Raw genomic sequence first — 26,365 nt, 5'->3', positions numbered from 1 at the left:
AGGGTGAAAAGCGTTGTTGTTGTCTCGTGCGTGCGTGCGCCTGTTGTATGTAGTGATGGTGGTCAAAGCAGGAACGTACTGTCGCGGCACAAACTGATGGTCTCCCGAAAGCTTTGCTCTCGAGCTGTGTTAGAGGTGGCACAGTGAGAAAATGGTTGAAATTCTTAACGTTGTGCCCTCCTTAAAAAAAATAAATAGAAAAATCGAATTCAAATAATGTTTTCTTGTAGTTTTCAATCATTAACGCATATTTTAACTTTTTTAATGATATTGTAAGTAATTTAAAACACTTCAGTCCTTTAAATTTTGAAACAATGGCTTATTTTTAAAGCTAAAATATTTTGATCAAACACTTTAATCGAACTACTTTTTCCTAAAACGTTGAGTCCCTCGTTCAGAAATTTGTAATAAACATCTAGAGAAATACTCAAAAAATTTCCTCCAAAATTGATTTCCTTACACTGTCCCTTTCCAAACAGAGAACCTCAATCTGTTGCTGCTACTAAAGAATTCTCACACCCCCACCCTCAAATCCCCCCCCATTCGCACACCACGTTTGCGTCTGCCCCATCACAGGCCTTGGCATCGCTGTGTTGGTGCCATTTCCGCACACACTTTGCTGCTCTCCTTTGCAGGACTACACGTTGGTAGCGTAACATTTTGACCGATTTGAGTTTCGGGATTGAAACGGCATCATTTTCTGGTATGAAATTTAATGTTCAAAAATAAACTACTTACAAATCAACGATGTAGTTAACACGGCTTTTCTGTTTTTCTCTATTGTGGTATAAATTTAAAACTGAATATGAAAAAGAGAATAGCTTTATTTTTTAAAAAGCTTTTCTAAAGCTACACTCATATTTAGATGAACTTCTGAAATTAATGTCATACATTTTTGCAAGATTTTTTATCCTCAGTTGCGTAATTCTCTAGAATTTCGGAAAAAAAATCGAAAAAAAGGCATCGATCTAAAAAATCGCCAAAAATCAATTTTTCAACCAACTTTTGATGTTTAAAAAGCATTGGAAAAAAGATATCTTAAAATTTTAGAAAATTTTAGGGTTGTATGTTTGACTTGTTTTATATGACTTTGCCAATGTTTTTAAAAATGTCATTTTGTTAGGGGTCAACTTTGGCTGTATTTTTTACTAACATTTCCAATATTTCAAGTAAAAAGAAGTATGCAGTAATTCTTCTAGTGTCCTAAACAATGCCTCTACGCATTTTTTTTACAATTTAAATGATAATGGTGCCAAAATGGTAGCAGAAAATGAGTAAAACAAGCAAAACATTGAAAAAGTGACTGTAAAGACATGAAAAAATCAGATAGGCAAAATGTAATGATAGGAAGTGGTACAATAGGCCAAATACTACCAAAAACAACTATAAACTAAACAAAGTAAATGAAAATTAAAAAAAAAAGCTAAAAATGAAACGAGTAAAACATAAAACAAGATAAGTAAAGTTTTTCGTAGAACAAAAGTTTTTCAAAATGACCTCGTAAACAAGGGAAAAATAAAAATTTTCGAAAAAAAAATTTGGGCAGTAAAGGGTTAATTTGATTGAAAATTTCTGCATACATTCCCCCAAAAGTCTCCAAACAATATTGCAGTCTTGTCATACAAAATAGGCATGTGAATATTCGAAAATCTGTATTTTGAGAAGAGATTTTCTGATCAATTTGGTTTATTGGGCAAAGATTTAGTTTATGATCTAGCAATGAAAATAAAAATCCACCAAACATTTAGATATGTAATAAGCAGGGCTGCGGAGTCAGGTCAAGCGACTCCGATTCGACTTTCTGAGTTTAGCCGACTCCGACTCCGGCTCCGGCTTTCAGCTCCAACCGACTCCGGCCCACCAACTCTAGCCAACTCCGACTCCGACTCCAGCTTTCAACAAATTGTTGGCTCCGACTCCGACTCCACATATTTTGAAATGTTTCAAAAGTTAGTTATTTATTAATTTGAAAACATTGATAAATAGGATTATTAAAACACTCTCTGTGTCAAGTCAAGAACCTCAAAGTTTATTTAATTCATTAAAAGCTGATAAATTTAAATATTTACTTGCTATTTTTTTAATGAATCACACCGAGAACAAAATTTCTGCGCAGGCTCAATTCGAGGGGTCTCCAGAAACACGTGCATTTTGAATTTTATAAAAATTGTTAGACAGGGCCGAATGGTTTTCTCCAAAATTTGTATGGAAAATTATTAGTGCTGTTAGCTACTTTCACATATTGCATGCAATTTTTGGATTGTATGCAACAGTGATGAACCGCGAAATTGAAAAAAAAACAAAAGACCACACGTAAAATATTTTCTAGATCACGGATATTTCAAAAGGACCCCTTGAGATACCTTTCCAAGAAGATTTTTAAGGTACATTGATTTGGAATGATAATCACCTTCCGTGATATTGACGTGGGACATATACATTATAAGAAAATTCTTACCGGTTGAATAATATTTGAAAATTAAAATAAAATCCTATTATTTTTTATACACTTTTTGGTTACTTCCTTTTTAGTACTGAAATTTCGAGATTTGTTCAACGATAATCCCGAGCAGACGGAAATAACTTGGGAAGGTCAGTTTTTGATATTGTGAGAAGATCGAAATATGTTATTGGGATGATCGGATTAGTTGTTAAAATAACAAAAAATCAATAACAAAGATTTGTTCGAAGAATAACTTAAACTGTTATTATGTTGTTATTGCAATAACAAACCAATAACACAGAAGGAATCATGAAGGAATAACAAGATTTGTTATTTTGTGCGGAGAGGTGGAGCAGCATAATAACAAAAAATGTTATTGAACTGGTATGTCTCCATAACAAAAAAAGTTATTGTTTTGGTTAATTTGTAATTTGCAAATAAACCTGCAGTTGCCATAACTCCTCTGTACTAGTCAGGGCTGCAGAGTCGGGTACCTCCAAGCGACTTTGAATCCATACTTTGAAGACAACTCCGACTCTGGATGCAGGATATGACGTCAACGACGACTTCAGCTCTCCAAAAATACCCGACTTCACAGATTCCGACTCCAAGTAAAAGTTGCTGAAAATTAGATGAATCCGATGCAGTCTCCTAGGTCACACTCCAGCTCGAACTTCAACGTCAGCTCCGACTTCCTGGCTCTGTGAAAATAATAACAGTTTTTGTTATTCACACTTAAAAAATTCTCAATAAATAAATCAATTCCGTTAGGGAATATAACAAAATAAAAAAAAGAACTCTCAAAAGTTAATTTATCGGATTAATTTTGGATTGAAACCCCATTTCATGGTGAAATAAATGACCCCGATGAAATTGGTCAAAATTATTTCATAGTTCTAGCCAATTTTAGTAAAATCCCTTAGGGGGTATATCAAATAATTAAAAAAATCAACTTTCAAAATTTCAACTTTTTAGAATAATTTAAGCTTGTGGACCCCATTTCATGGCCAAAATAATGACCCCGACGAAATTGGTCAAAATTATCCCATAGTTCTAGCCAATTTTAGTAAAATCCCTTAGGGGGTATTTCAAATAATTAAAAAAATCAACTTTCAAAATTTCAACTTTTTAGAATAATTTTAGCTTGTGGACCCCATTTCATGGCCAAAATAATGACCCCGACGAAATTGGTCAAAATTATCCCATAGTTCTAGCCAATTTTAGCAAAGTCCCTTAGGGGGTATATCAAATAATTAAAAAAAATCAACTTTCAAAATTTCAACTTTTTAGAATAATTTTTGCTTGTGGACCCCATTTCATGGCCAAAATAATGACCCCCACGAAATTGGTCAAAATTATCCCATAGTTCTAGCCAATTTTAGCAAAGTCCCTTAGGGGGTATATCAAATAATTAAAAAAATCAACTTTCAAAATTTCAACTTTTTAGAATAATTTTTGCTTGTGGACCCCATTTCATGGCCAAAATAATGACCCCGACGAAATTGGTCAAAATCATCCCATAGTTCTAGCCAATTTTAGCAAAGTCCCTTAGGGATCAATCAACTTTCAAAATTTCAACTTTTAAGAATAATTTTAGCTTAAGGACCCCATTTCATGGCCAAAATAATGACCTCGACAAAATTGGTCAAAATTATCCCATAGTTCTAGCCAATTTTATCAAAGTCCCTTAGGGGGTATATCAAATAATTAAAAAAAATCAACTTCCAAAATTTCAACTTTTTAGAATAATTTTAGCTTAAGGACCCCATTTCATGGCCAAAATAATGACCCCGACGAAATTAGACAAAATTATCCCAAAGATCTAAACATATTTAACAAAAGAAAAAAAAAATAACAGATTGTGTTATGGACACTTGAAAACTTTTCCATTTGTGCGATTTATGGTAATTATATTTCTAAGTCAGTATACCGAACGAATAACAAATTTTGTTATTAGGAGAGTTTTTGAAATGTATAACATTTTCTCTTATTGGCGTGTTATTAAACATTTTCAATATAATATCACTTCAATACCAATTTTTGTTATTTTATCAGAAACTGTTATTATTTTTTCTTCTTGAAGTTGAACTTCAGGATAAAATAATAACACTTTTTGTTATTTTAACAGGATTTGTTATTGAAATATTATTAATTTTGTTATTACCGTCTGCCCGGGATTTGCAACGATATCAAAATAGTTTGCCTAAGGATTGACACTTTCAGATATTAGTAGAGAAATAGTAAACATTAAGATTATCGATATATTTAACATAAACAATGATTATTTCAAAATTAGTTGCAACATTTTTTTAAATATTTTTTGCCAGTTTTAATATTTTTAACGCGACACTTTGATTTGTTTGTACTTAGTTATTCACAAAATGCGCATGTTGTTCCAAGTACACTCAACTAGAGGTGGGCAAAACCGCTCTTTTTTTGGAGCCGCTCATTTTCGTTCGCTCATTAAAAAGAGCCGCTCTTTTGAACGGCTCTTTCGCTCTTATCCAAAATTTGGATTTTTAAAGTTATTTCACATTGGACTTTTATAAATTATTTGATAAAACAAATTAAACCTGAAAACGAGAAGATGCCCTTGAAAACCATAGGGCTTTGTCAAAATTTCTACTTGAACCTAAACATTTGAGTAATTTGAATGGCATCCAAACTTTAATCTAGGATGCTGGAAAAATGTTTTTAATTTTAAAATTGCGTTTATTTCTGCAAGGATTGAATATTTTATTTTGAGGAAATATTTTTTTCAATTATTTTTTTTTCAAAAATCTCTAAACTATTCAGTAGATTTTTGGTATTATTTTACAAATTATGCAATTTGAAACGCTCTAATTTGTTTTCCGGTAATACTTGTACAATCAGTTGTACAATGAAAAGTTTTTTTTTTATTTTGTTTTTTGGAAAATCAATTAATTATATTTATTACATAAATCATGCCACCTTGAAATGGTTCTTACAAAAGACCGAAGTTTAAAAAAGAGCCGCGGTTCTTTTTTTGTGAGCCACGATTCGTTCGCTCTTTTTAGTGAACCGGCTCTTTGAGCGGCTCGCTCTTTTTTTGCCCACCTCTACACTCAACCCCCGGTGGTTGGTCACTTTTTCGTTTGACACTTTTTTAGTTTGTACCCCGTTGGATGGTCAAAGTCAAACTAAAAAGTGACGAACTGTCACTTTTTACACAGCGCTTACGCACAATATCAAAACAAAAGGTTTGGTAGTGTGTGTGAACTCCGTGTAAAATGGGTGTCAAACTAAAAAGTGACCCCGCTCGTTTGACAACAGTTGGTGTCAAACCATCGGGGTTTGAGTGTAATAGATTGTTATAATCGTTGATTATTTGTTTCGTCATTGTTAGCGATTTTTTTTTCCGATTTCCAAAAACAGTGATTATTATTTTTCATCTTTTTATGTTCCTCGTAACTTTTTTTTATGGAAAATGATTTACTTAAAATCTCCAAGACATTCGCTATCGGGGTGAAAGGTGACTGTATGTGCCCTTTTTCAGAAAGAACGAGATTAAATTTGGACACAATTAGAGCATTCCAATCACAATAAAAATGCTTCAAAAACATAATGGCATCTGATAAATCTCTTTGAAAAAATGAAAAAATTACAACGCAGTGCATGCGACTTAAAAAACAATTAAAAATGTAAGAAGTTGTTTGAATTAACCTGCATTATAACAAATTCTGAACAATAACAAAATAATAATGTTTGATGCATTTTAGATAACTCCGACTCCGGGTTATCAGAAATTATCGGCTCCGACTCCGACTCCAGCTCATAAAAGTTAGCCGACTCCGACTCCGACTCCAGCTGTTCGAGTTTTGACGACTCCGACTCTGACTCCAGGTCCTCAAAAAGACCCGACTCCACCGACTCCGGCTCCGACTCCGGCTCCGACTCCGACTCCGACTCCACAGCCCTGGTAATAAGGGACGTAAAGGTAAATCTGGTACCGGAGGTTTATTTTATACGCAAAAAACTAACTTAATCCACCTATGTGGTTGGAGCCTTCCTCACTCATTACCAACAATGGGTGATATGATGGGGTTGGACACAAATTTCATCTATTTTTAGATCCGGAATAAAAATGTACATAAGTATCACTTAAGTGGCCATATCTCGAGACGGGGTAGCTAGATCTTCAATATTTTGGACTCGTTGGAAAGGTTTTTTGATAACATAGGTTTGTCAGATCATCAATCTTTTAGACACGTTGGAAAGGTCTCTTCAATTCCTTTCTAAAAATGCATAACAAGACGAGTTCTCTTAAAAACACCACCCTTTTTACAATCTTTAAAAATGTAATCAAAATAGTTTTTAAGCATTACTTTTGAAATGCTTAACTAAACTTACTTTGCTAAAAAAATATATATATATGGCCTGTAATTTGTTTTTTTTTCATTTATTTGCACTCAGAGAGCACTCCACCGACGTACATTAGGCGCCAGCCAACAGCAGAGAGAGAGAGCGATGCTCTGCCCGTCTCAGGAAGGAGGAGACTGTGTTGGTAGTGGTGGCAGCAGCAGCAGCAGCAGCAGCTTTTCCAAGCTTTTCCAACCATCCACAGCAAGCAAGCAAAAGGAAAGCAATTTTCCGCCGTACCGACACGGACTTCGCGCGGCGGCCACCGACGACGGACCGCGGGTGTGTTGTGTGTAGTGTAGTAGTAATAGTAGCCCTAGGAGGAGCTGTACCGCGGAGTGGACCGACCGACCAGTAGGTGCTGGACAAGGACTTCGCAGGAAGATCTTTCGGGAATCCGTTGCCGGAGGTTGCCTCCGAGGGAAGCGAAAAAGAGTGAATATTCCGGGTGAAGGCTTTTTTTTGCAGTGCTTCCCCGCGTGAACTTCCGAAATTCCAAGTGAGTGTGTGTGCGTGAGATGGCTTCAGAGAACTGGGTTAGTAAGGTTCTGTGCGGAAGAAAACCTGGAATCCCTGGAAGAAGTCTCGAGCAGCAGGTGGGAATCTGCAAAGATCTGTGAAAAATCTTCCAAAAAGAAGTCGCAAGGCTGTGTTGGTGTGAGATCGCGACGGGTTGTTTACAGATTCCAAAGCTCGGCCTAGAACAAAGGCAGGCCGAAGAAGAGAACAATGGAACCGCGTCGGACAGCGTAAACTTCATTGTATTCATTGCATTGTCTTCTTACAGTCGTAGTCGTCGTCGTCGTCGCGAAATTAGATTTAGGAGCAAAACATTACAAACACACCTTAGCTAGGAAGTCTCGTGGTACCGATTTATTTTTTCTGTTGTTGTCGGTCTAGTGTGAGTTATTACTCAATTTACAACGCTCTAGTCTACTATAGTGTAAGTGTCTCGCGAGGGCTTAAAAATCAAATTACAACATTAGTATAGTAAATAGCGTGCGAAAATCTCGCGTGTGTTCAGCAAAACGAAACCAGAATGTCCTCCTGCAATCTGACATAACGACCCTAGCCCGGTGCAATGCCCAAGAAATGGCCTCCTCCCCCCCATTGGAACACGTCAAAGTGTGCGTGAGATCGTGCGTGTGTCTTATCATCTGGCCTAACAACAAAAGCAACATCAACAGCAGCATCAGGAGAGCGTGAGAAAGTGCGTCAAGGGGAACGCCACAAACGAGATAACTGACCTCGTTCCGGCAGAACCAGCCAGCAGTAGCAGCTGCTGCACAACCGTAATTAGTAGCAGTACCTACACGGGAGGGGATGGCGGAAGGAGTGGCGGCGGCACCGGGAAGCCCCCGGACCGGGGACGAGTCGTCCGAGAGTGAGAACGAAACCGAACCGGCCAAAATTTTCCACCGGAAGCTGTCGACGAAGCGGAACGTCAAGTCGGCGGTAGGTTTGCAAAAAAAATTGTTAATGTTGGACATTGGTGGACCAGTTTTTTCGGTGGAGAGGTAGTCATTGTAGTAAGGGGTGGCTTTGTATTTAGTACTTTTTTTTTTAAATTTTATGTATGAGAAAACCTTTTATACATTATAAAACATAATCTTAAACAAATAATGTTGACTGCCTATTAGAAGGAACGCAACGAAATGAAATAATAGGGGAAATCTACCCTTTCCAATCAAACACCTACCTTCGTCATATGGAGAGTTTGATGCTCGATTAAAGCTCCAAAAATACTATTTGGGCTATAAACTTACCAGCAACAGCACCGCCTCGAGTAAGCACGCAAATGTATGCCACTTACTGGCCAAAAAGATCACATTTAATGCACTTTTGATCATAATTTGTATTTTGCGAGACCACTTCTCATCATTTTGTTGGCACACACAGTGACACACACGAGAATCCCTCAAACGCTTAATGAATATCGCCAAAATTACCTTTTCACTTTCGCTTACTTTTTCACGGCTCTTAAGATATGAAATTGCTTCCAACTACCGGCAACATGTTCTTTTGATCATTAGTAAGGCACTCACTTGAAGAATAATCCCGAAAAATGTAATAAATTAGCAAGCGCCATCAAAAAAACAAACGCGTCAAGTCGTTTGACGTTTCAATTTTCACTTTGCATTCCAACCGAAGGCTGAAGAAAACCGAGCGAGAGACGAAGGCAAAAAAGAACAAAGGCTGGCCGTCAACACCACCAGCAGCACAGCCAGCGATGCCAGGAAACTTTCCCTATAAATGCCACTTTTCGTGAGTGTTCGTTTGAACTGTCAGCGCAAATGGCAACACTCGACAGAGTGTTGGAAGAAAAAAGAACTAAGCCGATATTAGAAAAATGGGCGTGGCCCAATGCATTCGCCTCGATTAGAATAACCTTGGGAATTTTTTTTGTTAAATGCTTGGTAAAGAAATAGAATAACTTTTAGTGAAAGTGAATATAAACAGAAATGTTCACAAAAACTTGCTCTACTCGTTGGTGTACTTGGTTTTAGTAAAATTCAAGGGAGACTCTAGATTATCCAGCATCATTCAAACACGACCGCTTATTAGGATTAAAATGGGTAGATTTCCCCTACTTGCAAAAATCTTGTAAAACTAATCTACTTCGCTAAACAAAATGACAACAATAAATTGATTTTTTTAATTATTTGAATTAAATAAAAAGGTACCAAAAGTTGCCTCTTTCAATTAAGAAAATTTTGGTAGCCAAACATGTATCCAGATTTTTAAGCGAAGATGGCGTTACCATCATGCCAGTCATGACAGACAGGTTTTCTTTACAATTTTTCGAAGTTTAGCTAAAATCGTTTTTTTAAATAACTTTTGAAGTACTTTTCTAAACTTCATAATATTAACTATAGTCTTGTGGGGCACCAAGACGGATTTAATGAGACCAAAACTGCCCAAATTGGTTTAACCAGTCCGGAGATAATCGTGTGCATATTTTTCGGTGCACGGACTTACAGACATACACACGCACAGACATTTGTTCAGAATTTGATTCTGAGTCGATAGGTATACGTGAAGGGTCTACGAGGTCGAATTAAGAAGTTCATTTTCCAGTGATTTTATAGCCTTTCCACAGTAAGGTGAGGAAGGCAAAAAGTCCTCGGAATCGATTGGAGGGGGTTGCATCCTGGGTGGTCCACCGGAACTTTTATTCCGACGATTTTATAAAGTTTCCTCATGGCCAAATATCGATGAATATGCCACTCTTAACATGATGCGATGTATAAAGATCCCCCAAGTTAAGACAAAACAAAATTGGCCACAGGAACCATGTTCCGGAATTCCGGTAGCGAATTGACTAGGACGGTCCAGTAATTTTGGACTGTTGTATTTCAAACGTCATGATTTCAACAGAGTAGCCTACTACTAGTGTCCAATAAGGCATTCTAGCAGCCCGGGAGCATGTTGACAGCTCCCATACAAACTGAGCGTACCTCTTTTTGTGGGCCCAGTGGGCCAAAGATGGCGGCTTTTGATATCATCTAGCCAAACATTTGAAAATGGCGAATAGTTTAAATTAATATAGTTTTTGCCTACTTTCGGTTTGAAACGGCAAAATAAGCATTCTGGAATCATTTTCTTGAAAAACCTGTTTAAAGATACGCCACGTTAAAATATTAGTCTCGAATAGTTGGAGGGAGCGTGCCGCGAAAGCCGTCACGAAAAAAAAGATTCCCATGCAAATTTTGAGTTGCGTTTTTAATGGGCGGACTCCGACGAGGTCCACTTGCCATCTGTCGGTGGATACGCGCAACTCACGAAAACTGTCATGTTAGGGGACGGCTGCATTCTAGTCAGAAATTTACCAACACATTCAAAGTATGCTTACATGCCTTCTGGAGTTTGTTTGCATCAGATCTCCTATCTCTTTCTAGCAAAGGTTTTTTGTCAGACGACTCCCAGCTGGGGTTTTTGACTGACCGGTCGATATGTCAGCCAATTGTTTGCATCAGGACACTGTCATTTTTGGGTTAAATTATATTTTTTTCACCCGGCTTAGAAAGCCTTATGAGTAAAACAATCAATTCACACTTTTCTTACACAGAGTTGGAGAGGTTCGCGTTCGCTGGTTAAAAATCCTTCGATTTTCACCCCTTGTCATCGCCAGAACCGAGAAAATGTATGATACAAGTCACAATTTGTTGTTAGAACTAATCGGCCATTTTACCGATAAAAATAAAGAAATTTTGCGTTTTTATAATTATATAATTATATTGATTTAATCTAAGTGTGTGAGTGTCAGAGTAGTTTGAAAGTGTATCCCAAGATGGTGTGCGCCTGTTTGGTGGAAATATGAACCAAAGAAGGGAGAATGGCCTGCACCAGGTCCAAGAAAACACCTTTAGTAACGACGCAATGTACGATTTGACCTTAAAAACCCACCATTTTGCCCAACTCTTACCGATCTCTTAACCCGATCGGGGTTTACAGCATCCTCACACGCGGCCCAACCATTTTGTCGATGAAGACGGGCTGTGTGGTGTACGGTCGCAGCCTAGCCTCACTTGACCTCGCTCTAAACGCACGGCATACACAGAAACAAATGTTTTATTTTGAAAGGTTTGAAATTAATGGTTACGCTGTTCGCTTTGTAAGCGGAAGGTTCTGGGTTCGATACCCATCTGCTCCTATCGAGAAATTGGGAGACGGATCGAAAAATTCATTAGCTCGCGGTGGGTTCGATCCCCCGTCCTTTGGATTAGCAGACAAAAATGCTAACCACCAGACCATCAAGGCTTAGTTGGCTAGAAGGATTAAGAATGCTATACCCGAGCAGACGGAAATAACTTTGGAATAACATTTTTTGTTATTCGAAAATACTACGCCAATAACATTTTATGTTATTCATAACAAGATTTGTTATTCGTCGTTATGATTTTTTTGTTATTGGATTGTTATTGTAATAACAGACTAATAACATTTTTAGTTATTCTTCGAACAAATCTTTGTTATTATTTTTTGTTATTTTAACAACTAATCCGATCATCCCAATAACAGTTGAAGTTATTCTTCCATAACAAAAAATGTTATTCTAAAGTTGTTTTGGCTTCCAACCAATATCAGATCAATAACAAATTTTGTTATGATAACATAAACTGTTATTAAACCCATTTTTCAAGAAGATTCCATAACACTTTATGTTATTTTAACAGTATTTGTTATTGAAATGGCATGAATTTTGTTATTACCGTCTGCCCGGGTAAGATCTAAGAAACTTGATTGGAATCTGTGAACCTAAGAACAGGACAACGAATATCGATTGAATGCAAAGTTGTGAATTCAAGAACTTTACTGGTTGCATACTCGTTAGGCGAATATTGAACTTTCAACACGAACAGAATTCACCACAAAAAAGCTTGGTGAACCGAATTTGGAAAGTTTTCAAGATGAATCTAAGAACATACGAAGAATTAAGGACTATAAATAACTTTGACCGGCCACATCACTTAGGCTTCATCCATAAAGTACGTCACGCAAAAATCAGCGAAAATTTACCCCCCCCCTCCCCCCCTTTGTCACGCTTTTTCTATACTTATAACATGCAATGTCACACTTGCTCAGACCCCCCCTCCCCCCCTAGAGCGTGACATACTTTATGGATGACGCCTTACCACGATGAATCCTGGCATCACACCCATCTTACTAACCCCCTCAAATCTCACGTGATACTTTGTCGAAGACGCCGCCGATTTAGCGGTCTTCATCGCTCAAGTATCGGCACGCAGAAAAATAAGGCATATTTGAATCAACAAAACGTTTTGTTGATTTGAAAATCAAGATTTTTGTTGAATAAACGCTAAACGTCAAAGCAGCTTTTTCAAAACAACAAAAGACTTTTGTGGAATTGAGAAAATCATGGTTTGTTTCAACGCAATTTTTTAGTTTATTATATTCAACAAAACTTTTGTTGATTCAAACCTCGTACAGGCTGATCCTACAAAACATTTTTCTGCGTGGGACTAAAATTCCCATCCACTTCCCCGTGTCTTACCACTGGTCGTGGCCGGCGCTGTGGTTGACTAGCATGATAGGGACATTTGAAAGTTGCGAAGTGGTGATGGTTGGTTCCTACTCTTCATCTGTGGTCCACGGAGCAATTCTTGGAGGTCCTGGTCAAAATCAGAGTAGCAACTACGGGTAGACACCAATGCTATGCTATTTTAAATATTCACCGATCTTTCCATACCTGCACGCTACAGCGCCTGAACTGTTTGCGCTCTATCCCCGTAATCAGCCTATGTACTGCGTCCGGAGAGAGTTTTTTGTTAGAACAAATCACTAGTACGGCGGGATCACCAGCTTACTTTGGGCAGGCGCAATCAAGGATGAGTTTTCACAAAATTATTGCTGTTGCACTTTGATGCTGAACACTTGTTTCTTATGCACTGGTTGAACGTGGTCGCAGATTGGGTCAAGGGTTTCTTCAGGTCTGGCGGTCAAATTTCCCTGATCCCTGATCGTTTTGAGAGTGTGAGCGGAATTTGTTGCCATAAAGAAATTTCGCAGATCGGCCCCTGGGTTCCTCCTGGTGTTATTTGGTTCAAGTTGATTAGGTCAAGATTATGTGCACAGCAAAAAAAAGTGTAAAATTGGAAGGTGTAATTTTAGAAGGTTGAATATTACCTCTTTTATGATGTAATTTCACCTCAATATAGACTGAAAATGCGACATTACACCAGAATAGTGGTAAAATTACACATTTTCAGAGGTAAAATTACACATTTTTTCTGACATAAAAGATGTACCCCTTTCCAGATGTAATATTACCATGATTTTTTTTTCTGTGTGCAGTTCCCCTTGGTTGGTCAGGAAAGAGATGATATCTGGAGTTTTTTTTTGAAAAAGTCCGATAAACAAAATTTTCATTTTTCGCTTTTTGGGTGTTTTTGAATAACCCTGACTCAAGGCGGTTCTAAAAACACCCAAAAAGCAAAAATTTGAAATTTTGTTTATAGGACCTTTTCAAAAAAAAAAAACTCCAGATATAATTTATCTCTCGCGTGGTGTTGGAAGTCACAGGTGTAGTGGTGATCTTCTGGAAAAGAAGATCGATCGCGCGTTTGGCTAGCGCGAACGATCTGATCTGGAACTGTTCTGTGCTGTTGTATTGTTGTGTCAGAGTAGTGGGTAATAAAAGCCTTACGGCATGTGTTTGCTAATCTGCTCGGGTAAGGGAAGATGAGGTAGCGACCGACGATTTCCAAACCTGAACAAGTCCAGGATGAGGTCAGGTTACAAAGTCTTGGCAGGACTTGGGGAACCAGCCGCGTTCCGAGTTGTAGACGTCATCGCCATTTTCCCAATTTTATCCCACTGTGCAATGTGACATTGCTCTTTTTTTTGCGTTACTGGTTCCGCACGAGTTTTGCACCCACGCAGAGTTGTTGTCATCTCGATGAAAATGTTCAGAAGTTCTTGTGGTGAAAACAGGTCACTACTGCCTTCATCCGTTGATGCTGATTGGTTTTCCCTCGGTTGCTGACTGAAACCAGGAGGTGTTGTTTCTACAACTTTTTGCCGCTGATTCAACGGCAATGGCTGCAGATTTGGAACCACTCGAGCAGATCCCGCTCCTGGTGACGACTGCAAGCAGTTCGAACATTGCGTCACGTTACGGTGCACTGGGCGATAACGTTCCCAAGTCACGATGATGTTGAAAATTGCCCGAACTGCTTTCAGCTCAGACGGCGTTGTCGATCCTTTCTCGAGATGAACCAGGTACAGTTGATCACGATACTTGATGTCCTTGTTGTGTCTCGTCATCTTGAAGACTTCGATCACGTTCAACTTAAGAGTTTTGAGCTCTTCTTTCAGCACACTCACATCCATGTCGTACAGGCCTCGGAGGACCTGTTTCATGGGGCGTTTACCTGGATCGTCATGGCTGTAGTATTCAATCTTTGTGTTGTTCAAAAAATCCCGAACGAAGTTGTAATCCTTTCTGCTAGGTAGCAGAATTTTGAGTCCATCGGCACACAAGTGAATGGAAGCTCGTAAAGTGCCAGATTTGACAAACCCGCTTTCGCACCGAATCCGATGACGATGTTTTCACAAAAAATGGGTGGCACCTTTTCCCGTCGTTCAAATTCTTCCTTCTCGCTAACGTCCACAGGAAGGGGAGGGAACTAGTTTCCAGACGAATTTAAGCGTCCTTGCTCAAACTGCAGGTAGCGCATCGGCATTCTTTAACTTCTTCAAATCAACCGATCCTGCTGACGAGGACCGCCTCTTTTTCTTGCCGATAGGCATTTTGTACTTTTTTGCACTTTTCAGGAGCTAATATCGAGGATGATTTTTCCATCAAACTTGATTTTTTGCGAATATTTCAAAAGGTGGATTCTGAAAATCCCTCTTATCATATTGATCAAATTTCAAGTTGAGTTCACACATCAACACCCACTCACGGTACCATCACCCAGTGCTAGCAACACCACTTGCTTTTTCTCGCTCTTTCTCTCTTCGTATCCATGATGTCATTAGTTGTCACTTCCGGCACCCCGCCAGGAAATGAAACGGGAAACCGAGAAGCGGGCTGGGCCAGGATGCCAAAACCGGAAGGGAAAGCGATCTGCTGCTGTGCTGGGCGCGCCGAGAAAATTGCCGGGACGCAAAACGAACGAGAGATGATGTCATTGATTATAGCTGAGTGCTCTCACAAAATGTGATGACACTTGTCGCTTCCCATGGGACAGGGGGAGTAGGGAAGAGTAAGTGGAAATTTGGATTTGGCTGAATTATTGCTGTGTGACGACGGGCCGATTTTCAACACTACGTAACAGATGAGTGGATGGGGAAAGTGCAAATTGTTCGTTAAGTGTACTTAGTTTCTAGAAAATTATATTGTTTAAAATAATCAAAACGATCCTAACTAAATCGACGAAAAGCACTTGATTTTGTTCTAAAACTCCAATTGTCATATCGATTGGATATCGAAAAATTTACCTTAGAATTATGATCATGGTTCAAAATAGAACTTTAAAACAATGGTTCACATAAATAAAAGAAAGGTTTTGAAAATAGTTTTAGTAAGGGATATGATTTCCCAATTTTTCATGTGTTTCCTAGTAACATGGAATGCAAAATACTTAAAATTTAAAAAATAATCAAAATCTCAATCAAAAATCTGTCAAACATCCAACCTTTTCGCAAAACCTCTGTGACATCTGCTCCGCTCGTGTACTCCATGGTAATACGACGAAATCAGCATAATCAAAACCAGAATCGCAACCACAACAAAAAAAAACCCGTAAAGGATTTGGCTAACCTGTCGCAATCAGGACACCTGTCCATCAAGCAGAGTTTCAGACGAAACAATCAAGTGTTCGCTTGCTTTCTGTTGTTTATTTTACCCGGCCCCTCAGTCTCTGCTCTGATTGTGGTCCCTTCACCGGAGCAGCCAAAATTGTGGCCCAGGGTTGACAGCCCCGGTGCTGGAATAGGTGTGACAGCTAACAAGACACTTCTTTGCTGACTTTCGGGATTTTGTCGGATTAGATACGAATCGAGCGTAACAATGTGAAAGGGTTCATTTTTTTAACTATATTTTAAAATAACATCGCTCTTACAATTAAACAAAATGTTTTGAAAACTTGTAGACCATTTTCAAACGTTACGCCCTACATGAATGTTAGACCTCTAGGGGTTACACGTGTAGGCACTACATGTGGAACACTTGACAGCCGTGTAGCCAATTTTTAGTCAAGTTCAGCAAGGTGAGACGAAAGTAGGTTATCATGGGGAGGAGTGTGAGGCCAAAGATTGGAGAGCCTTTGCAAATTGGGAATTCTATTTGTGGTTGAACTGGTTTAACAAGTTGTTGTGAGCAACTCTCTACGAAATCGGCCGATTTCGACCATTTTTATTTTTTGTATTTTTTTATATGGCTCAAACTTTGTGGGGGCCTTCCCTATGACCAAAGAAGTTATTTTGTATCATTGGTTCACCCATACAAGTCTCCATACAATTTTGGCAGCTGTCCATACAGAAATATTCAAAAATCTGTAACTTTTGAATGAATTTTCTGGCAAAGTTGTAGATATTGTTGAGAAACATTCAGAAAAAAGGTACACGGAAAATTTTTTTTCTCAAAAACTTAATTCCCAAAAAAGATTTTTTGATTTCCGAGATTTTATGATATGTTTTAGGGAGAAAACCCGCCAACTTTGAGCCATAGAGAAAATAGTCAAAAATTCAGCAACTAATGGTCTGATTTTCAATGTTAAAACATGAAATATTCGTGAAATTTTTTGATTTTTTGGAAAACAATGTTTTCAAATGTTTTTGATCAAGACTAATATTTCAAAAGGGTGTAATATTGAAAGATTGGCCCTTTGGAAATGTTAGTCTTGATTTAAAAAAAAATTGTTTTCGAATAGATCGGATTTTTTTGAATATTTGTAACAAAAATCTGTATAGTACTTTTCGATTGATAATTCAATTTTACATTCAAAAATAAGGTCAAAATTTTTTTTTGCCAAATTTCCATTTTTTCCAATGACCACATTTTTTTCAAAAACTCATAACTTGGCGGCAGAATTTTTGACCATTCTTCTCTATGGCTTGTAAGTTGCAGGTTTTTGTCCCCTGAAACGAATAAAAAAACCTCGAAAATCCAAAAATACGTATTATGGTAAATTGAGTTTTTGTGAAAAAAAAAGTTAATAAAAAAATCGGCATTTTTTTCCGTGTAGCATTTTTTCTGAATATTTCTCAACAATACCTACAACTTTGCCGAAACCACCAAATTGATCAGAAATTTCACTCAAAAGTTACAGCTGTTTGAATATTTACGTACCATTTTTGTACGGACAGCTGCCAAAATTGTATGGAGTCTTGTATGGATGAACCAAAGAAGCTATCTTTGGTCATAGGGAAGGCCCCCATAAAGTTTGAGCCATATTAAAAAATAAAATAAAATCCATTTCCGGTTTTTGTAGAGAATTGCTCTTGTGCATGTTTGTGGAGGATAACGTCACTCTTCATGCAATATTTTGTAGCGGTGAAAATTGTGCACATGTGACATTTTATTTTGTCAGATGCAGATTATCACACTTAAATGCCCATATTTATTGATACTCCTGACTCTTGCAACCAAATCCAACCAAAAAAAAAAAAAACCAATGCTGTTGAAGTTTTTGACATAAACATAAACTTGACATGACAAAAACTTTAACTTTGAAGAAAAGGCCAGGAAATTTCATTTTTTAACATTGGAAATCGAACCAATAGTTTTTAAGATATCGATTGTTGAAAAGCAAGTCCAATTATATGGCGCAGAAAAACCCATTTTTCACAAAATTAATGATTTCAGAGGGTGTAGTATCGGTATTCGAATAAAAAAACATCGAAAAAAACAGCGTCAATTTTGAAAATCTGTTATATTTGTAGAAATTTCCTGAAGGATTTTGAAGGAATTTAAATCTCGAACAAAAATTCCCGCATCATTCATTGCGAATATCTCAGCAACGAATGGTCCAATTTTCATTGCTGAAATATGAAACATTTGTGCAATTTTATGATGAAAAATCTAAAATCGTGAGATTTGTCAGTATATGGGAAATTTTCGAATACTTTTTGAATCAGAAATAACCCAGAAGGGTCATTTATTTCATTTAGAACAACATTTTTCATTTTAAAATAATGTTCAATGACTTGGCTACGATAGCTTCGAAAGAGTAGACGTGTTGTGACGTGCGCGCTAAAAGCAACGTTGCTTGCCTCGAGTTTTTTGACGGATGGAGGTGGAAGAGACCTCCGAGGCGGACGATTTTCAACTCATCCCCGGAAATCGGAAGCGGAAGAAGTCCCTTGAGGTCACCGGAGCTATCGTCGGAGAAAAAAAAGTGGAGCAGAATCTGCTCAACAACAACAAGTTCAGCCAGCTAGCGGAAAACAAAAACAACAACAATGCCAGCCCAGCAGGAGAAGAAGACGTCCCGGCGGTTCCACCACTCGGCCAGTCGGCAGGTAAACAAAAGCAACCACCTTTTGTGGTGAAGAACACCACGGATTTTTACAAGCTGTGGAAAGTTGTCAATTTGGTTTCAATCCTATTTACAAACTAACCCGATTTGGAACCAAGGTGACCTGCTTCTCTGTCAAAGATTTTGACAAGCTTCTCCAGAGGAAGAAAGTGGAATTTTACACCCACGGCCGAAGAAGCGAACGATATCACCGGGTCGTTGTTCGTGGTTTACCTGATCAACTGAAACCGGATGAGATCAAGTACCTGCTGAAGAGGGATCTCAAGCTGGACGCGCTGGAGGTGCATGTCATCAAGCGGAAGGAAAAGTCCACCGTGGATGAAACTCCGTACATTGTGGTCTTCCCCAAGGGATACACCAATCTGAAGAAGCTCTCTGCAATGAATGTTGTGGCAAGCACTATCATCCGGTGGGAGGCCTACCGGAACAAGCGGCCGAACGTGACCCAGTGCAGGAACTGCTTGCAGCTGGGTCATGGAACCAGGAACTGTCACCTCAAGGGGAGGTGCAACAACTGTGGGGGTCCCCACAAGACGGACGAATGCAAAGTCCAAGAAGCAGAGTCGAAGCGGTGTGCCAACTGCTCTGGAGCTCACGAAGCCACGGACCGCAGCTGCCCCAAGCGTGCGGACTTCATCCAGAGGCGCCAGCAGGCGTCGAAACCGAAATGGCCAGCAGGTCGTCATCGATCATGGCCGTTCATGGTCACCCGCGACAGACACGGACGACGAAACAAAGAGAAACGCAAAAAGTAACTTTTTCTAAACTTTTTTTTCGTAAAATCGCGATAACTCGTGATGTTTATAAGCAAACCCCTTATGTCTATATATCAAATTTTTTGTAATTGTCTGCTTTACAATTTTGTAGAACATTGTTACACTCTAAAAAATAACCCTGCAAAGTTAGAAAAACACGAAATTTTAAAATGAAAAATTTTGTTCTAAATGAAAAAATGACCCTTCTGGGTCAATGTAGATTCGAAAAGTACATTAAATTTCCCATAAAATGAGATGTTTCAAAAAAATTTACAGTCGAGTAACGGAAAATGGGAGAATTTTTAAAACTTTTTTAGTGTTTTTTTCGATGAAAAATACGTTTTTTCGGAATTCTGAGTACGCCATCAAATCGGGCGTCTAATTTTACATAAAAGTCCCTATGACGCCAAATTTCTATCTCATCACCGTTTCAGGCTGCAAATTATTGAAAAACACCTCTTTTTTCGCATGTTCAAAAATGGAAGGGGTCGTACCGCCCCTCCGTCACGAAATATCAAAAAACGGACCTCGGATTCGTGATCAGGGACAAAAGTTACCCCTTAGGACAAAGTTTCACGCAAATCGAAGAGGGGTCGGGGCAACTTTTCCCGATTTCGTGTGAGTTGGTAGAGAATTACCCATACAATAAACAATTTTTCGGTGTTTTACTAGAAATTCGAACGACTTGAACTTCGATTTGTTGCTTTCACAGCTCTCATAAACAAAATAATTCTTTGAAATCTTGCAACCCAATCCCAAGTCAACCAACAACCTACATCCTCTAACGAAAGCTGCTTCCTGGTTTTCCATTTTTAGACACTCCAGCCCTGGCCTTTTCACGTCTCAAAAGCACAAATGTGGCAAACTCCTTTACAAGCAGCACTTGAGAACAAGTTTTCCATTAAGAAACCGGAAGCCGCTGGGTACTTCAGCTATCAGCATCGTACAACCTGCTGGGCTTCACACGTCACTTGGCGAATATATTCTTGCACCTATCTGGTATCCGGCCCAGACGACGTCATCGTATCGTGCCTGGTTAGGGTGGAGTGGGCTATTTAGGGCTTGTTGCTGATTTGATTTTGGTCGTTCTGTTTTCCAATCACACACATTGATAAGGTTTCAGACTCAAACGTGATATGATTGAACACTTTTGAGCTTTTTCATCGAATCCATCATGACTGAACTCATATTTGCCAGCATCGTAAAAGCGGCCATGCTGTCGAATCCATTCCCGGAATTGGGACGTGGCATTTAGTTTGAACCTACGCCACAGGAAGTTCGTGGAAAACTTGTTAGCGCACACTTCACAACCAGACACAACCCAGCCAACATACGCAAATATCCGGCCACTCGGTGGGACGTCCGTTCCGCTCGTCATTGGAGAGTCGTTATGATCCACGTGTTCTGATGACGTTGTTGAAGATGTTCGCGAATTTCGTCACTTTTGAGCAATATTGCGAAAAATACTCTTATCTCGTAGTAACATTAGCTTGCTTTTGACAAGTTTCAGCAGAGTTTCAAAAAAGTTCATAATTGAAGTACCACCGGAAGTGGTTTACACTTTTCACCGTTCCGTCCTTGGTGCACAGTTGTGGTGTCAGTTGCATGTCACACAAATAGAACTTTTAGCACCCGGTGAAGGGAACCCGCATACACACACACACACACACACACACACACACATCTTGGTGGTGACCCACTTTTCACCCTCGACAGACTCAGGCCAGCATCTCTGCTGGCAAATGTAGTATCGCAACTTGCTTCCCTTTCCGGGGTCATGGCAAAAAACCCCTGCTGTGTTGATGTTGGTGATGATGGTTCGGATGATGACGATGGTTCATACCATGGTGGTGCTTTCAATCAAAAACAAGCAAAATGACATTAATTAAATTTGAGATATAATAAAATTCTTATAATTGATAAGTTACAATCAATTCTGCCATTCATTTTGAACTATTGATATTTGACAAGTCTGGTTGTCTGTGATTTTATCCAGTTTTGTTGGCCCAACAAATGAAATTGTGAGGACATATCGGATAATCTTATTTCCTGGAAGTGACCTGTTTCAACTGACCGGTTTTGGTGTCAACTGCAACCGGTCAACTTTGCGTTGCGATGTGTGTAGTTAGTTTCATTAAGAGCGAGTCCACGAACAGGGCATACCCCTTTGACCTCACCAATCTGCCTGAAATTTTCAGGGGTTGTTTGTACATATAAAACTAGCATCTGGCCAAAGTATCAACGGGAAGTGGGGCAAATCGGGACACAAAGTTTGAAGGTTCAAAAACGTCAAAAATCTTAAAAAGGCTGTAACTTAAGCAAAATTCAATTTACTTTCAAAATTCAAAATGCATCTGAAAGGACTTAAAAAATGCAACAAAATGCAGGGAGAAGCACCCCAATTGGTTAAATCTGAAGGGAGTTATTGGCATTTTAGTGAAAAATAGTAAAATTTTCAAACTCAAATAAAAAAATTGATCCATCCAGATATCAACTCGGTTCAACCTGTATCTTGTAGGGGACATGGGTAAGGCAGTTTAACATATTAAATAGACACTTTTCTTTTAGTGAAATTTTTGATTGTAAATTTTTGCTCGGGGGACCCCTAGATCCCACTTTCCGGTAATAATTTTAACATATTCGTATTCCTGAGACAATTTCGCAATAGAAATGTTTACTTTCATCCATTTTAATCTTTTAAAAATGAAAGTCGCAAGCCAAATTTTCAACGCCAGGTTGCATTTGAAAGCCCGGGCAGACGGTAATAACAAAATTCATGCCATTTCAATAACAAATACTTTTAAAATAACAAAAAATGTTATGGAATCTTCTTGAAAAATCCATTTTTGCAAAAGAGTTTAATAACAGTTTATGTTATCATAACAAAATTTGTTATTGGTCTGATATTTGTTGAATTAAAAAACAACTTGGGAATAACATTTTTTGTTATGGAAGAATACCTCCAACTGTTATTGGGATGATCGGATTAGTTGTTAAAATAACAAAAAATAATAACAAAGATTTGTTCGAAGAATAACTAAAAGTGTTATTAGTCTGTTATTACAATAACAACCCAATAACACAAATTTCATAACGACGAATAACAAATCTTGTTATAGAGCAATTCCAGCTCAAATCAGGAATTTTTCTGGTACTTTTGTACCCGACCCTCTTCGATTTCAATGAAACTTTGCAGACATGTTATCCTAGACCTATATAAGCCATTTTTGTGTATATGGAGCCAATAGTACTCGAAAACAACATTTCTAGATTAAATTTTCAAAAGGTCCTATCTGCAAAGGAAACCCATGAGGGATAGGTTGTTTTGAAAATTTAATCTAGATTTGAGAAGGGTGTAAGGTATATAAATATTTTTGTATTTTGCAATTTAAAAATTACTGTATCTCGAAGCCGTTGCGTCGTATCAAAAAGTGGTCAAAGACAAACTTGTAGGAAATTCGAGCTTTCTGAAAAAAATACACTGAAACAAAAATACACGCCACTTATATGAGATTTTGATTTTTAAGTCTAAAACTTAAATTTAAAGGAGATGTCACGATTTTTTTTCGCTCAAAATTTTTGAGGAAATAGCCTAAGATGTTATTAAAAGACTGATGAAAAATGCAGGATGGTATGTCTCTCCTAAAAAATACAAAAATCATTTACTAAAACAGTTTTTTTTGAAAAGTGGTCTAAACGTCGAAATTTTCAAAAACCGGTAGTGGGAATCGATTCCCCAGACAATTTTACATAAAAGTCTCCATATTGACCATTGTCCTATGTCCAATTCTTGGGACATTAATTCTAATAATGAAAAAATCAGAATCAATTGGTCTCCCTAAACCCATTCTCATAAAGTTTCGGAATACATATCATCAAAGTAACATTAATAGTTTGAGACATGGTTGAGAGAAGATCTCTCATATTGGAATCTAGTTTCGAGAAAAACTATAAACCGGGGTGACATTGATAGGATTTCAATGTTTTTTTTTTCAAAAATTATTGAACCGGTAGGACCATTCTTTTGATTTAATTTTTTTAAACATGTACTGGACTAGGTAATAAAACGTTCCTGTATATTTTTTCAATAGTGCTTTTAAAAAATAGCTTCGCTGATTTTTTTGGAGTCGGTATTTTACAAATGACCATGTTTGACAAATTTTAGATCAAAGTGAGCAAATTAAATAAAAAGGTCATATTGATCATTAGTGATGTATATTTTTCGTATGAAAAAATGCAATTTAATGTTCGGCTGGTACAAATTAAATTTAAATGTACTAAATAAACTTAAGAGCGAGTTTTTCACCAATGTGTAACAGGTCGTGTCGAGGTGCTCCGATTTGGATGAAACTTTCAGCGTTTCTTTGTCTATACATGAGATGAAGTCATGCCAAATATGAGCCCTCTATGACAAAGGGAAGTGGGGTAAAACGGGCATTGAAGTTTGAGGTCCAAAAACATGAAAAATCTTAAAATTGCTCGCATTTTCGTAAAACTTAACCAATTCCAACTCTCTTATTTGAATTTGAAAGGTTTTTGGAGCCCTCCAAAATGTGCCATAGACATCCAGGATTGGTTTGACTTTTTCTCATAGTTTTTGCAAATAACTGTTAAAAATTGATTATTTTGCAACAGCATCCAACTCCCATACTTCCATAGGTCAAAAGTTATGGAATTTCATGGACCTACGGTAGTAACTTTTTTGGTCAATCGCATTTTTCTCATAGTTTTTTTTTCAATTTCACTATGGAGCAATTCCAGCCCAAAACAGGAATTTTTCAGGTACTTTTTACTCGACCCTCTTCGATTTAAATGAAACTTTGTAGACATGTTATCCTACGCTTATATAAGCCATTTTTGTGTATATGGAGCCAGTTTCACTCGATAATGCCATTTGGGAAGGGCGTAACTGTTTTCAATATTTTTGTATTTCGTTATATAAATATTGCTGTATCTCGAAGCTGTTGCATCGTGTCAAAAAGTGCTCAAAAACAAACTTGTAGGAAATTTGGTGGGCTTTCCGAAAAAAATACACTGAAAGAAGAAAACACTCTACTTTAATGAGATTTTTTGAATTTTAAGTTTAAAAGTCAAATTTGAAAGTGAGCCCACGATTTTTTTCCTTCAAAAAATTGCCTAAGATGTTACAAAAAGACTCACGAAAAATGCAGGATGGAGCAACTCTCCTAAAAAATACAAAAATCATTTACTGAAATTGTTTTTTTTAAAGTGGTCTATGCGTCAAAATTTTCAAACACCGAATACGGGAATCGATTCTCCAGACAATTTTACATAAAAGTCTATATATTGATCACTGTCCTAAGTCCAACTGCACTGCTCATACCAACCCTTAACATTTTTGCCGATTGACATGTATGTGACCCCTTAATTTTGAATTTCAAGGCTAGTTAAAAAAATAAAATAATAATGAAAACGTATGCTTTATAAATCATTACGGTTATGCAACTGTCACAAATTTGCAAAGTTTCAATTAATTTAAAGTTATATTTTTTTTCTTAAGTTCAGACGTCTATTTTCGATTAAAAATGTTAATCTTTAACATTTTTATAAATAAATTTAAAACTAATTATCGAAACTAAACATTATTCATCAGCAATGTACAAGTTAAATACAATCGGTTTACCTGACTGTGACAGCAGATCATCGATTAATCCTAGCTCACATGCTGGTTTGGACACGCTGAATGGTATTAATTGACGCTACCGTGTGTCGGGGTGGACATAGGTAATCACTAATGCATCGTTGCTACCTGGGTACTGAAAGAACAAAAGTCGTACACCAACTAGTCACGATATACGCTGACAACTCTGACATCCTTTTGGTAAGCTGTATTAATGACGTGGTCTAACGTTTAATTTGAAGTGCAACCAGTAAAGCGAAGCACTGACTGACATCGAATGTCAGGGCACAACTAACACGAACTCTAGAATGGTTCAATTTAGCGACCAACTTTACATCACCCAGACTGCTGCCGCTGATGGTCAGGACCCCTTTGACAATGCCCTTTGTCCGGGGCGATCGGCGTACAGCCGTTGATAAACATAACTCAATTACTTGCGCCACATTGTGGGACACATGCATGGTTCAATGGCTGGCACCAAAAGGAGATAACGTGTCGTGTCCTGAACCGCGGAGTGGAGTGCAGGTGCAGGTGTGGTTGCTCGTTAAAGGAAAATTGCATTCAATACCACAGATGTGGGTGGCTGCTCGTGTTCTGACAGGTGTGGAGTCCGATTAAAGTGCCAATTGATGTATCGGGTTTTGATTGCCTGCACCTGGGGGCAATCCCTAACGATGAGTGACATTTAATTCATTAGCAAGTGTCACATTCCATGGCTCTTTGTTTGGAAGAGGAGAAGAGCACATCTCGATAATTGGTCAATTTCTTTGAACTTTGTTTTTATTGAGAACAAATATTAACCACGTGATTTCCACACATGTGGTAACATTCCAATTAGTCCTGTTACAAGTAGAAGAAAAGTCGTCACGGAAGCGAACCAAATCAGAATTCTATTTTTACCTATAACAACAGAAATTGTATTTAAGTTCAATTTCGAAACATATACCACTTCAGGAACCATGACAATTCAAGATTCTAATGTAAATTTAACAACAACAACAACAGAGGAACTCCGTTTCAAAATACGTCATTATTTCACCAACTCAAACCAAATGAAATCTAAATTTGAAATTCTCCCAACGTTCCAAGTCTATGAACTTAACTGGAGGGGCATAAATTTCCACGTGAGACGGTGGCG

The 26,365-nt window shown here is 37.9% G+C and overlaps 1 protein-coding gene across 2 annotated transcripts in view; it reads left to right on the top strand.

Moving 5' to 3' along the window:
* Window positions 1-7,321: 7,321 nt before the first annotated feature.
* LOC6046021 (diacylglycerol kinase eta) overlaps window positions 7,322-26,365 on the top strand; it is a 207,346-nt gene continuing 188,302 nt past the window's right edge. For both annotated transcript variants that reach the window (XM_038260557.1, XM_038260555.1), the window contains exon 1: window positions 7,322-8,278. In XM_038260557.1, the coding sequence (XP_038116485.1) occupies window positions 8,147-8,278 (132 nt within the window). In that variant the 5' untranslated portion in view covers window positions 7,322-8,146. The remainder of the gene's footprint in view (window positions 8,279-26,365) is intronic.

Source organism: Culex quinquefasciatus, chromosome 3, assembly GCF_015732765.1.
Source record: "Culex quinquefasciatus strain JHB chromosome 3, VPISU_Cqui_1.0_pri_paternal, whole genome shotgun sequence".
NCBI classification, from domain to species: Eukaryota; Metazoa; Arthropoda; class Insecta; order Diptera; family Culicidae; genus Culex; species Culex quinquefasciatus.
Note: the sequence above shows the minus strand (reverse complement) of the source record. Positions and strands in the feature narration are given on the sequence as shown.